This window comes from Mustela nivalis, assembly GCF_964662115.1.
Source record: "Mustela nivalis genome assembly, chromosome: 2".
Taxonomy (NCBI): Eukaryota; Metazoa; Chordata; class Mammalia; order Carnivora; family Mustelidae; genus Mustela; species Mustela nivalis.
In genome coordinates, this window is record NC_139021.1 from 153,353,229 (window position 1) to 153,366,475 (window position 13,247).

A 13,247-nucleotide genomic window follows, 5' to 3' on the forward strand; every position below is an offset into this window, starting at 1 on the left:
TAACATTTACCATGTTCACACTAGAACTTCCTGCTGCTAGGCCTTGCCCATTAGACCTGCCTTACCCTGGAGGTCCTGACTCCAACCTGGATGTTGCCTGGCTCTTTATGCCTCGTGGACTCCTGCAGGTGTGTTGTTCGCCTCTTAGAACAGGTCCTGAAGTCACGGCATGTCTGCAGGCATTTGGGTTCACAAGTCACAGCGTGTCTTATTGCTATAGCTGACCCTGAGGGAAGATAAGGGCAGGTTGAGGGTGCTGCAAAGTTAGTGGGAAGTAGAGAAAGGGGACATGTCCAAAGAAGGCCTTACAGAGGGCTGGGAAAAATAGGAGGAAAAGGGAATTGTACAAGATGACGTACCAGAAGAAATTTTTGTAATTGTTTTATGATAACATAATTGTTTTACACTTGTATTCACAGACTCTCTCGGGCTCTTTTCCAAAAGCTGACCATGAAGTTTAACCAGTTTAAGAGCAAACAGGATATTGTTATTTCTTTGACTTTAAGGTTTTTAGGAATGAAGATAACATGCTTTTAGGAAAGGACAGAAAACATTAAAAAAAATCCAACTAATAAGCTGTGTATACAATAAAATCTTGGGATGACATGCTAAAAAATATAACTGGTTAACACCTGTAAACGTTTTACAATGCTCTTGCTGCATGTACCTTCAGAAATGTAAGCTTTCTATTAAATCTTACCTCATTAAGTACATTGCTTAACATCAAAGGTTCAGGTTTTATTAGTTGTTTGATTTTGGCCTTAGTTTCTGAAACTGTAAAATAAGGAGTAAGAATTTTTTAAAAAAAGATTTTATCCGGGGCGCCTGGGTGGCTCAGTGGGTTAAAGCCTCTGCCTTCGGCTCAGGTCATGATCCCGGGGTCCTGGGATCGAGCCCCGCATCGGGCTCTCTGCTCAGCAGAGAGCCTGCTTCCTCCTCTCTCTCTGCCTGCCTCTCTGCCTACTTGTGACCTCTGTCTGTCAAATAAATAAATAAATCTTTAAAAAAAAAAAAAAAGATTTTATCCATTTATTTGAGCAGAAGAAGAGGGAGGGGCAGAGATAGAGGGGAAGGGAGAAGCAGACTCCGGTGCTGAGCACAGAGCTGAGCCTGAGTTGGGGGGTGTGATCCCAGGACGCTGAGATCAGGACCTGAGCTGAAGGCATACACTTAACTGACTGAGCCACCTAGGCGCCCCTAAAATAGAGATGATAAAACCACTCATCTCAAATGGTTAATAAATAAAAATGCTTAGCACAGTACCTACCTAGCACATTGTAAATGCTCAATAAATATTAGCTATTATTATTATATCTAATTTATATCTGGGATATGTATTCCAATATAATTTAATAAATATATAGAGTCCTGAAATAACCAAGCACTCACAACATCTTGAAATTCTCAGTAAGTGGGAAATATTGAGTAATATGAATTTTATTTTGGTTGTATTATATTCAGGAGAGAGAACATCCCTTTTTCAAAACCATATTTACTAATGCTTATATTTTACGCCAATGTAATGTCATTACTTCATTTAATCTCTGATGAGAGTGGTGTAGTGTGTTACATGTTGTGGATATATATGGAGTCCGGGAATAAATGTGGGGCTAACCATGACCGAGGCCACCTGTCAGCAGCACCTCGGGGAAGCCCGAGTCCCCAGTGAGAGTGGGTTGTGTTGTTGTCAAACTTCTGAACATTTAAATGATAGTATCATTCACTACTTGATCTTCAGTGCAACAAAGGGAGAAGCTAAAAAACATTTTTATATCTGGGAACCAAGTATTTTAACCATAGAGACAGTTTTGTTTCTTTACCGGTTAAATGAATGGACTCTGGAGCCAGAAAGGTGTAGGTTCAAATTTTGCGTCTGTCATTACTAATAGATCTACTGAAAGGATTACATGAATTCGTCATGAAATGTATTTAATGTAATGCCTCATACATAGAAAATGCACATTCCCTCACCTGTTCATTCATTCAGTAAATAAATGTTTATGGAGTGCCTAGGGTATGGCAGGCTGGGGTCTAGAAGGTCAATGGTTTGCTGTTAGAACTTGTATTTTAGTGGAAGGAGCTAAAAAGAAGCAAATAAAAAAGTGGTATTGTGGCAGTTCCCCAGGCCCTTCCTCCTTGGATATGGCTGGAGCTTGAAGCATGCAGGGCGTGGGACACTTGCAGACCTGGAACTAGGGTGGTGAATAATAGCTCTTAGAGTCTGCAATAAAAAATGGCCTCCAATTAAACTAGATTGCTAAAAAAGAAAAAGAAAAAGAAAAAAAAGGTGAAGAAGGGGTGCCTGGGTGGCTCAGTCAGTTAAGCATCTGTTCTTGGTTTTGGTCCCGATCATGATCTCCGGGTCGCGAGATCAAGCCCTGCTTTGGGCTCCACACTGGGTGGGGAGTCTGCTTAAGATTTTCTCTTTTCTCTGCCTATGCCCCTCCCCCTACACTCTCATTTTAAAAAAGGGGAAGAAAGAGATGGAAAGAGTAAAAAAATTAGAAGAGGCAGAGCCTGTGGAATTTGTGGTAGAAAAAGTACTGGACCACCATGTAGTGAATGGGAAAGGGGAGTATTTCCCTGAAGTGGAAGGGATTCACAGATGCTGACAATACTTGGGAACCTGGAGAAAATTTAGATTGTCCAGAGTTAATTGAAGCATTTCTTATTTCTCAAAACTTGGTAAAGAAAAAGATCGTATAAAAAGACAATCTTTATCTGATAGTGAAGCTGATTATAGTAAATCAAAGAAGAAAAGAGATGTTGCTGATGAACCAAGGGGCTTTGTCAGAGGTCTTGGTCCCGAACAAATAATTTGTGCCACAGACAGCAGCAGAAAATTCAAGTCTCTCATGAATGGAAAGATTCAGATGAGGCAGATTAGGTGTTGACAAAAGATGCAAATAGAAAGGGTCCTTAAACTGTAATTGCTTTAAAAAAAAATTTTTTTTTTTTAAAAGGAGGTTCCATACACAGGTTAGAGCCCAACATGGGGCTTGAACTTATGACCCTGATATCAAAACTTGAGCTGAGATCAAGAGCCAGATGCTTAACTGACGGAGCCACCCATGTGCCCCAACTGTAATTACTTAAAAAAAATTTTTTTTTAAAGATTTTATTTATTTATTTGACAGAGAGAAATCACAAGTAGTCAGAGAAGCAGGCAGAGAGAGAGAGAGGGAAGCAGGCTCCCTGCTGAGCAGAGAGCCCGATGCGGGACTCGATCCCAGGACCCTGAGATCATGACCTGAGCCGAAGGCAGCGGCTTAACCCACTGAGCCACCCAGGCGCCCTACTTTTTAAAATTTATAAAATTTATTTATTTGTTTGAGGGAGAGAGAGTGCAGAGGGAAGAGGCAGAGAGAGAAAAGGAGATACCCTGCTGTGGAGCCTGATGTGGGGCTCAATTCTATAACCCTGAGATCATGGCCTGAGCTGAAATCAAGACTCAAATGCTTAACTGACTGAGCCACCCAGGTGCCCTGTAATTGCTTTTTATAAAGAGAGATTAACTTGGCATTTATATATGCATATATAAAATCTGGGTCTTGGTTTTTTGACTTACTAGTATGAGGAAATAAGAAAATCAAGTTTGATATGTTTGTTTTGAAGTAGTATTGGGGGTTTTGTTGGGGATTTTTGCATCTATAGCACTGGTTACTTTGAACAAATAAAAGATTTCTGTAGTTGCTTCCTTTATCAGAAAAGACTATTTGAAACCAGACAGCACATTTAAAAAAAAAAAAAAGATTTTATTTATTTATTTGACAGACAGAGATCACAAGTAGGCAGAGAGAGAGAGAGGCGGGGAAGCAGGCTCTCCACTGAGCAGAGAGCACAACGTGGGGCTTGAACCCAGGACCCTGGGATGATCCTGACCTGAGCTGAAGGCAGAGGTTTTAACCCACTGAGCAACCCACGTGCCCCCAAACCAGACAGCATATTATTCCCCTGCATCAGAGAACACCTTTTCTAAATGTTGGGGCAGGGGTACTCAGGTGGCTTAGTCAGTTAAGCATGGAACTTTGGCTCAGGTCATAATCTTAGAGGTCCTGGGATCTAGCACCCTGGCTGTCTCTGTGTTCAGCAATAAGTCTGCTTCTCCCTCTCCCTCTGTCCTTTCTCCAGGTTGTACTCTCTCTTTCAGGTAAATAAATTAAGTGAAAAAAAAAATGTTGGGGGAAATCTTCATAGTTGTTAATCAGAATTCATGTTTAAATCTTATATGCCTGAGGACCATTCTGGGTTTTTTGTTTATTTGGTTTGTGTGTGTGTATGTGTGTTTATACTTAAAATACATATGTGAATGGTTTTTCTTTTTCAACATTCACCAAAACACAAACAACATTTTATAACCACAGATAAGCCTGTGTTTCTGGGATGCCATCATTTTCAGCGACCTAAGAAATAAATCGCTTCAAGTTAAATTTAAATTTTTCCTGAATCCTTAACCTTTCAAATTTTATAATTACTTGGACAATTTAAATATAATGTAAATAAGTTAAATTGGATAATTTAAAAGCAGCCACATCAGAATCCATATCCATATCCACAGTCACATAAATGCAATTTAATTTGCAAGATCCCTGGAAGGAAAATATTGTCACTGCCAAGAATCCCCACCCAAATGAGAAAACTAGATAAGTCCTGGTGTGTTTTAGTTAAGTAACAAAACCTAGTTAAATGGACATTTAAAGCTTCTTTCTAATGAACCATCCCTTAAAAAAAAATTATTTGGGGCACCTGGGTGGCTCAGTGGGTTGAAGCCTCTACCTTCGGCTCAGGTCGTGGTCTCAGGATCCTGGGATCAGGCCCCGCCTTGGGCTCTCTGCTCCCCTTCTCTCTCTGGCTGCCTCTCTGCCTACTTATGATCTCTCTCTGTCAAAGTAAATAAATAAAATTTAAAAGAAATTATTTGAGAGAGAGATAGAAAGAGAAAGAGCATGAGCAGGGGGAGAGGCAGAGAAAGAAACAGACTTCCCGCTGAATGCAGAGTCCAACACGGGTTTCGATCCCACAACACTGAAATTATGACCTGAGCCAAAATCAAGAGTTGGGTGCTTAACTGACTGAGCCACCCAGGTGCTCAGAACCATTCCTTTTCAAGAAGTTGAAATCCCTGTGTTGTATGGGCTAAAAGGTCATGATTCATAGAATGTCTAAGACTTTGTTCATGAAAACCTAATCATAATCAGATGGTTAGAGATGCTGGCAATTTAGGACCTGTAGGAATAAATGGGTGAACAAACTTCTATAATCGAAAAATTCTTTTTTTTTTTTTTTTTAAAGATTTTATTTATTTTGACAGACAGAAATCACAGGGAGGCAGAGAGGCAGAGAGAGAGGAAAGGAAGCAGGCTCCCTGCTGAGCAGAGAGCCCGATGCGGGGCTCGATCCCCGAACCCCGGGATCATGACCTGAGCCGAAGGCAGAGGCTTTAACCCACTGAGCCACCCAGGTGCCCCTATAATCGAAAAATTCTTGACCTGCTTGGTTTTTGTTTTTCTTTTTGTTTTTACCCCAACCCACTCCTTATATGTAGGCTTAATCTTACTATTTGAGTTACTGGTTCAGCAGAAACCAGGAAAAACAGTAACTTGGGAGTCATAATGTTATCCAGCTGCATGTTGTTTATTGTAAATACTGATAAGTTGTACTCAATAAATAGTTTTATATTTTTTAAAAAAGTGTTGTATTTAGTGCTATGATGAACAAAACAGGGTGAGGGAGGTCCCAGGGCAGAGACTGGCCAGGACATAAATGTTAGTTATTATTATTGCTGCTGCTGTTGTTGTTATTGTTATTATTATTATTCCATTACATTACATTAGTTACATTTCTAAATCCATTTTGTTGAGAGAAGAAAAATAAGACAAGTGAGAGGAGAGGGAGAAAGCACAAAAGGAATAAAGGGAAGCTAAGTGGGACAGGAATGAAGAATAGAGAGTGCTTTGAACAGAATGAACAGAAAAACCAACAAGGAGGAGAAGAAAGAGAAGAAAAAGAGTTGATGTTAGAAGCTGGGGGTGGGAGGGAAGAAGAAAGAAATGCTAGAATGGAACTCAGAATAATTGCTCGATGGACTTGAAAATGGCTATTTTGGGTCTGGGTGAGCCAATGGAGTTTTCCGGACATTGTTTGAGAGTAGGACTAGTGCCATCATTGGCCAGACCCATACAAAATGAAAATGCAGGCCCCTTTGTTCAGAAATTATTAAGAATTACAAGATGGAGGGGCACCTGGGTGGCTCAGTGGGTTAAGCCTCTGCCTTCAGCTCAGGTCATGGTCTCAGGATCCTGGGATGGAGCCCTGCATCAGGCTCTCTGCTCAGCGAAGAGCCTGCTTCTCCCTCTCTCTCTGCCTGCCTCTCTGCCTACTTGTTATCTCTTTCTCTCTGTCAAATAAATAAATGAAAATCTTAAAGAAAAGGAATTACAAGATGGAGATGGCAGAGCATTAAGCCAAGAGCAACCACATTGGTTGCATATGATGAACCAGCCCTGTCTAAGAGCTTAGCACACAGCCTGGCATACAGCAAGCATTTAGTAAAAATGGTTGTTGAATGAACGGAACCTGGGGCTAATTACTTTTGAACTTCTCGGAGGACTGGCCCATATTTCGGTGAACTGACTTTATTTGGCTCCAATTTCAAATTTCCTTCTATTGTTCTCTGCCACGGGGTCCAGATCTTTATGGAACAACAGACTCCTGGACATAGTTTTCACAGCAGGAATCCTCTGAGGCCTGGCAGGGCTTGGTTCATATCCTCATGCACTTACAGAGTGTGGCCACTTGAGGTCACTGCACCAACAAGGCAGAAGTTGGAGGACTGGCCACCGCACCCCCAACCGCATCATGATGGCCCCAAAGAGTGAATGGCTCAAAGGCACCAGGAAGGTTAGTTATTAAAGCCAGTGTATAAAAACTGCCTCTCCTTTACATTTTGATACAGTTCTACAGTTCTATATGTAGGGCTTTTAAACTCCTTACGAAACATCTGAACAATGTTAGCCAAGTCTTGAGAAGATGAAGATCAGAAGTGAGCTCTAGGAGTGGGGAGGAGAGTCGTTCTGTAGAGATGTCCTACCTTATGAAACATGGTTCACCATGTCATGCTTAACATCAGAAGTATCTGGATGCAGATCATTCACTTCACAACTATGAACTGTGCTGGACAGCCGACAAAACAGACATTGTCTCTGTGCCAGGAAGTGGAGAGAGACTCAGTGATCTGTTTGCCTCCACAATATGTGCCTCAGAGGAGGAACATTGCCTCCAAAGACAGCAAAGAGGCTCTTGACTTGTTTGAGATCTGGAGGGATCACTTAAGGGGATATGGAACCAAGAATCTAACACAAGGACATGGTCCTGTTTCTATAACAGGAAACAAATTTCAGGCAGTTTCCACCTATCGAGCATTCAAAAAAATGAAGGGTAGGTTCAGAAAATTCTGATATAAAACAAGGATACTTGGAAAAAAGAAGAAAAAACCCAGGATACTTGGTTAATGATTAGAAAAAAGTACATTTTTGTGTCCGGTTTGTATTTGTATTTTATCAAAGAGGAAGCTGAATTCTGGGCTTCCTGGTTTCAAAATACATGTCTGAAATAAATGATAGCCCTGGTCTCTAATGCTAATGCTAATTGAGCTCTGGGCTAGACATTATGCAAATATTATCTCCTTTAATCCCCACACAACTTGGTGAGCTAGGAGCTCTTACTGTCTCTAATTCACACTTGAAGAAACTGAGGTTTAGACAAGTTAACTAGCTCTCTGGAGGTCCAACATCTAGTAAAAGATGAGTTGGAATTTGAACCCAAGCAGTTAAATACCAGACCAGGGCAGCTGTCTTCTACTACCTTTTTCTGAGGGAGGAGCTTTGCCAAGATAGGTTATGAGCCTGCAGAGAAGTGGCTCAAAGTAGAAGTTGTTAATGACGAAGAGTGTATGTACAGGTTAAATCCTTACTTTGAGGGTTAGTTTCCTACTGGACACAGAATGCATCTCCTGTCCTGCCAGTCTTCCTGGTTTGCCTTTCTCCTCTCAGGAGTCCTGAAGTGAGATTTTGAGTGGATCTCTGAAAGTCAAAATCTACTGACTGCAAAATAACCCTATATCCATGTGCAATCTGCCTGTGTGTGCCCCACAACCCTCCAACCTCCTTAGACCAGACTGGTTATCTATCCCGCGCATAAAACAACACTGGAACAAGCTTCCTTGCTGATTTTTTTTTTTTTAATTAATGGGAGAAACAGGAACTGGTTGATAGCTCCATCTTCTTCAACTCACTGGCTGTGTGGCCTTGGGCAAGTGACTTAATTTCTTTTTCTTTTTTGAAGAGTTTTTATTTACTTATTTTTGAGGGAGAGAGAAAGCATGCATATACAAGTGGGAAGTGGGGGGAGAAGCAGAGGGAGAAGCAGACTCCCCACTGAGCAGGGAGCCTGACTCAATCCCAGGACCCTGGGATTATTACTTGAGCTGAAGGCAGACAGTTAACCAACTGAGCTCACCCAGGGGCCTGACAAGTGACTTAATTTCTAGAAGTCTGTTTGCTCATATTAAACTGGAGATAGTGAAAGTACCCCCATAGGTTTAAATTAGATTTCAGGAAAATTAGTGCTAATTAAATTCTAAGTTAAATTACTGATTAAGTTTGTAAAGATTAAATTAGATGATACAAAGGGCTTAACAAGTATGTTCGATAAATAGCTGTTATGGTTTTATTTTGGTCTATAGCTGAAATTCTTTATATTTTAGAAATGTATCACTTAGAATAGGATTAGAATAGGCTTTTTTGCACATTTATTTGTTATATCTATGTATGAAGTTAAAAATATATATAGTTATTTAGAACACTTAGCTTTAAATTCTTAGCCAAAACCTTCAGATGCTAACAGAACTGTCAGCAGTCACAAAGGGAACCAGCAAAAGCTGTTTCAGAAGGAGAAGTGGTATATGAACTTCCTTCTGTCTTGACTTGAATTGAGGGGAAGATATTGCTGCTTATGTTGAAGTAATCTCTATGGGAAGGTGTCGAAACAGGCCTGGAGTGAGGAGTGCCAAAGCAGGGCTGGCTTCCCAGGAGAGGGGCTAGGTTTGGGATCATGTCAGGATTGGTGAAGAGAAGAAGGTCTTGGGCAATGAATGCTCAGAAAAGGAATGTTCCATCGGGAAAGAGTCATCAAATAAGAAGGTGGCCTGTGCCACTTGCCCTGTTCTCTTCACCTTGCTTTACTCATCAGAATAATGAATTCTGGCCATGCACATTGACGGAACTAAGATGGTCTGCTCTTTCCTGCAGAGAGAACTGGCTTCCTCTTCTTTTTGTAGGACGATATAAAATTTGTCTTCATTTCATATGTTTTGGTTTCAGGCTCGATTTTCAAAAGGTTTATTTTCTTCTCTCAAGAGCTGAACCTCCAATTCAGATGTGCTAACACCAGGTGCTTCGATCCTTGTACATTGTCAGCTAAGAAAAAAACTCAGTTTTTTACTAAATAGAAACCATAGCATGAAGGGCCCAAACAGTGGGGGCCAGGTACTGGGGTTTGGCTTGACTGAAGGATAAAATTCAACCATGGTGAAACCAAAAGTCTATAGATATTGTTTCTTGGATTGAAGCCCTTGATTTAAGTGGGGATCATGGAATTTGAGGTACACATTTTCTGTTATAATGACAGATTTCTATTAAGGCAGCTGACAACAACCCTATAAAATGTTACATTTGATGTCAGTATGTATAGGGCAAATTTGAAAAAACTTTTTACAATTTGATAATTGTTCTAATTCCGAATTGTTACCCATCACAGATTAATCACACTCCTACCTTATCCTCAGACCTGTTTGGCATGCTTCTTTCTAACTCGTCCTGAATTCTTTCCAATGGCTTCCGAGCTTCAGCATTGTCTGGTTTCAAAAATCCCTCCAGCATTCTCCCATTTGCACCAAAAAAAAAAAAAAAGTCAACTATGAACTTAAGGTCTTTAATGTAGTGTGACAGTGCTGGAGAGCTCAGGAAGAGATATTTTTGTTTTTGTGTATTCTTGCAGCTCGAGAAAATGGATTTCCCAGAGAAGCTCTGGATTCTTCTGTACCACTGAGACAGGCTTTTGATGGGGTTCTTGGTAGAATGGGCAGTTGGATATAGCAGAGTTTCCTTAATCTTCCAAGCCAGTATGTACTAAGGTCAGTTGCATTTTGATTTCCTGGGGGTCAAGGGTACAAAAGCAAACAAAACTCGCAGATGTATGAAAAGGAACTAATCAAAAACAACTGCACACTATTAAAACAGTTGGTAGTGGAGCGGACAAATGTGCTAAATTGAATCTGGAGTTAGAGAAGGTTGTGATTAGATAGGGGAATTTTTCTGAAGGTGATATATTTGAGTTGAATTTTCCAGGGAGGACAGAAACTTCAGAATAATGGAAAGGAGGGCATTTATATATGTTAGTAGTGGTTATTATATGTGGCAGGTAGAATAATGGCTCCCCAAAGAGGTCCATGTCTTAATCCCAGACCTGTAAATATGTCAGACATCACAAAAGGGAGGTTGCAGATGTGATTAACGTTAAGACCTTAAGATGGAAGTTTGTCCAGGATGATATGGTTGGATTCAGACTAATCACAGGGGTCATTAAGAGCGGAGAATCTTTGATGGCCTCTGTCATCAGAGTGAGATGTGACTCAAGACGATGTGACTACGGAAGGCTGGTCAGAGAGATGCAATGTTGCTGACTTTAAAGACTGAGGAAGGGGGCTATAAGCCATGAAATCTGGGTAGCCTCTGTAAACTGGAAAAAGTAAGGAAACGAATTCTCTAGAAAGGAATGTAGTCATACTGACACCTTGATTTTAGCCCAGTGAGACCCTTGTTGTACTTCTAACCTACAGAACCTCAAGATAATAAATTTGAGTGTTTTAAGGTATTAATAAGTTTGTGGCAATTTGCTACAGCAACAATAGAAAACTAATATAATATGAGACAGAGATATGAGGAAGACACTACAATTGTGGTCATTTACAGATGGGGAAACTGAAATAGATACTAGGTTCTTGCTCAGTGTCACTCAGCTCTGAAATGAAGGAGCAGGGAATTAAATTGAAGATACGAATCTCCAGAGCTCATGTAAAACCACCTCCCAGACATTTTTGTGGGGAGAAGGATGGAGGCAGTCTTCTAGTAAAAGCTCACTGAAGGGGTTAAGTTACACAGCTGGATAGTAAGCAGCTTGGTTCACTGGAAGGGTAGTTCAGAAACTTGGGTTAATGGGGACCGGAAAACAGGTCTCCCTCAGGGTTAGGTTTGCACTCCCTGATTATCTTCCTCAGTTGGTGCTTTGGTCATGACAAACTGGTTTACTCAGTGTCCCACAAGTCATTAAACAGGACTCTTCTACACTAGCACTTTGCCAAAGCCACTTCCTCTTTCCCATTTCTCTGATGCCTGCCCCTCTCCAGAGCTTCCACCCCTCCTCATCCCAACTACAGTCTCTGGAAGGCACTTGGGTTCAAGGATTTTAGGGACTAAGGCATGAAATCACACGTTGCTCTGGACCTCTCATGTAACCTTGCCATATAGTGTCATAGTTTTTCGTCACTTAATTTTCCTGGTGCTTATGACTTATTTCCAAGGTGACTGGCCACTGTAAACTTCCTGCAGGGAGAGACATCAAGTCACCCCGAGCTGTAGTCATGGGGATTTTGGTCAACTGGGATTTTGCTGGTACATTCCTAAAATAAAAATTACTCCCACGCACAATTTTGAGTTTCTGGAGTGTACATTTTCCTTCTCTGATTCTCCACCTCCGAGTGTACATCACCTCCTTGTTAAATGTTCCCGTAGCTTTTACTATAGATCGAAGGTGATTATTTCATTGTCGACCTGTTTCATTACTAAGGTATCTCGAGCGCATTAGCAGAGTCTGGCACACACAGTACAAGAAGAATGTATGGCAAAGCCAGGCCAGTCACTATATAGCAACTGGGAGCAAGGGGGGGGGGGAGAGCGGAAGGCAAAGTGTCTTCATTCCTCGCCTCGGCGGGCAGGACCCTGCGCTCTGACAGGTGCTAGAACAGAGACCAGGGTCCGGTCGCGCGCCCGCAAGCTTCCTCCCACACCCTCCGCGCGCCCCCGCGCTGTCTCCGCCCTCTCCACGCCCCCTCTCCGTCCCCTTGCGCGCGCGCCTCAGGTTGCTCGCCCCCGCTGTCCGCGCGGCGCCGCGCCTCGCCGGCTCCTCAGCTTCCAGCCAAGATGGCGGAGAATGGCGATGGTCTGGGGACTGTCCCGGAGCATGAACGGATCTTGCAGGAGATTGAGAGCACCGACACCGCCTGCGTGGGACCCACTCTCCGGTAAAGCTCACATCCCCCCGGGACCTCGGGCTGCCGCCGCTGGCCACTCATCAGGAGCCGAGCTGGGCGTCCGCCGCCGGTCGTGCGCCGGGCGTACCGACAGGTGGTGCGTGTGGAGGCGGGCGGGGGCGCTCCGGGGCGGTGGGCCGAGACCTGGGCCTGCCCCGGCGGGGAGGGGAGGAACGGGCGGCTGCACCTGTCGCTACAGCCCGCCTCAGCCCCGGGAGCTGTCACCGCGCAGCCGGTGGGTGTGGCCGCGGCGGCGCCTTTGACCCGGGGAGCCGCCGCGCCGCCCGGCCCTGACGGCCTGGGGTCCCGAGGACGCGCCTCGGGCCTCCCGGGCTCCCGGCGGGGCTGAGGGCGGCTGTGCTGGGGCGAAGGTTAACCGACAGTCGGCGTGACTGAGATGCCGAGGCGCCCGCAGGTGGAAACCCTGACGTGGAGGGCTGCAGCGGGCGTGGGAGAATTGAAGTTGAGCTGGAGTCGCCGGCACCATTATCCCTCAGCGCGGCCGGAGTGGGCGAGAAGGGAGCGTGGGCTGGCGGGCAGGAGCTGATGCTTAGGAGCGCGCCAGTGTGACCGAGCGCTCGCCCGGCGCGCCTTCTGGAGTGTCGGAAGCTTTTACTTACGAACATTTCATTAATTTTGCATTAACTTTCCCGTTGATTTTGAAAAAGATCTCCACCCTTTTAAAATAATACTAGATAATGAATATTCCAGACTGACCTGTTGGCCTAATAGAATATTAGCTGGACACTGTTGTGATCCACTAGATTAGGTTAGGCATTCTCACCAAGAATAAGTGCCTGTTTGGGGGTGCCTGGGTGGTTCAGATGGTTGGACCTCTGCGTTTGACTCAGGTAGTGATCTTCAGGTCCTGGGATCGAGC

At 43.3% G+C, this 13,247-nt stretch overlaps 1 protein-coding gene and 1 pseudogene across 7 annotated transcripts in view; both read left to right on the forward strand.

Annotated features, from left to right (window-relative positions):
• EXOC6 (exocyst complex component 6) overlaps positions 1 to 13,247 on the forward strand; it is a gene marked incomplete at its 5' end in the record, with an annotated part of 248,619 nt that overhangs the window by 4,559 nt on the left and 230,813 nt on the right. The window contains one exon of one of the 6 annotated variants that reach the window (XR_014309262.1): positions 11,921 to 12,358. The exons of 4 other annotated variants lie outside the window; for them this stretch is intronic. Coding sequence is in view for 1 of the 2 variants with exons in the window: in XM_082721937.1 (XP_082578063.1) it covers positions 12,258 to 12,358 (101 nt within the window). Of the gene's footprint in view, positions 1 to 11,920; positions 12,359 to 13,247 lie in introns of those variants that run through there. One more of the 6 variants, XM_082721937.1, reaches the window with a different exon arrangement.
• On the forward strand, positions 2,039 to 3,541 carry LOC309858751 (chromobox protein homolog 3 pseudogene; annotated as a pseudogene). Its single transcript has 2 exons — positions 2,039 to 2,926; positions 3,481 to 3,541. The product of its transcript is annotated as a chromobox protein homolog 3 pseudogene (transcript).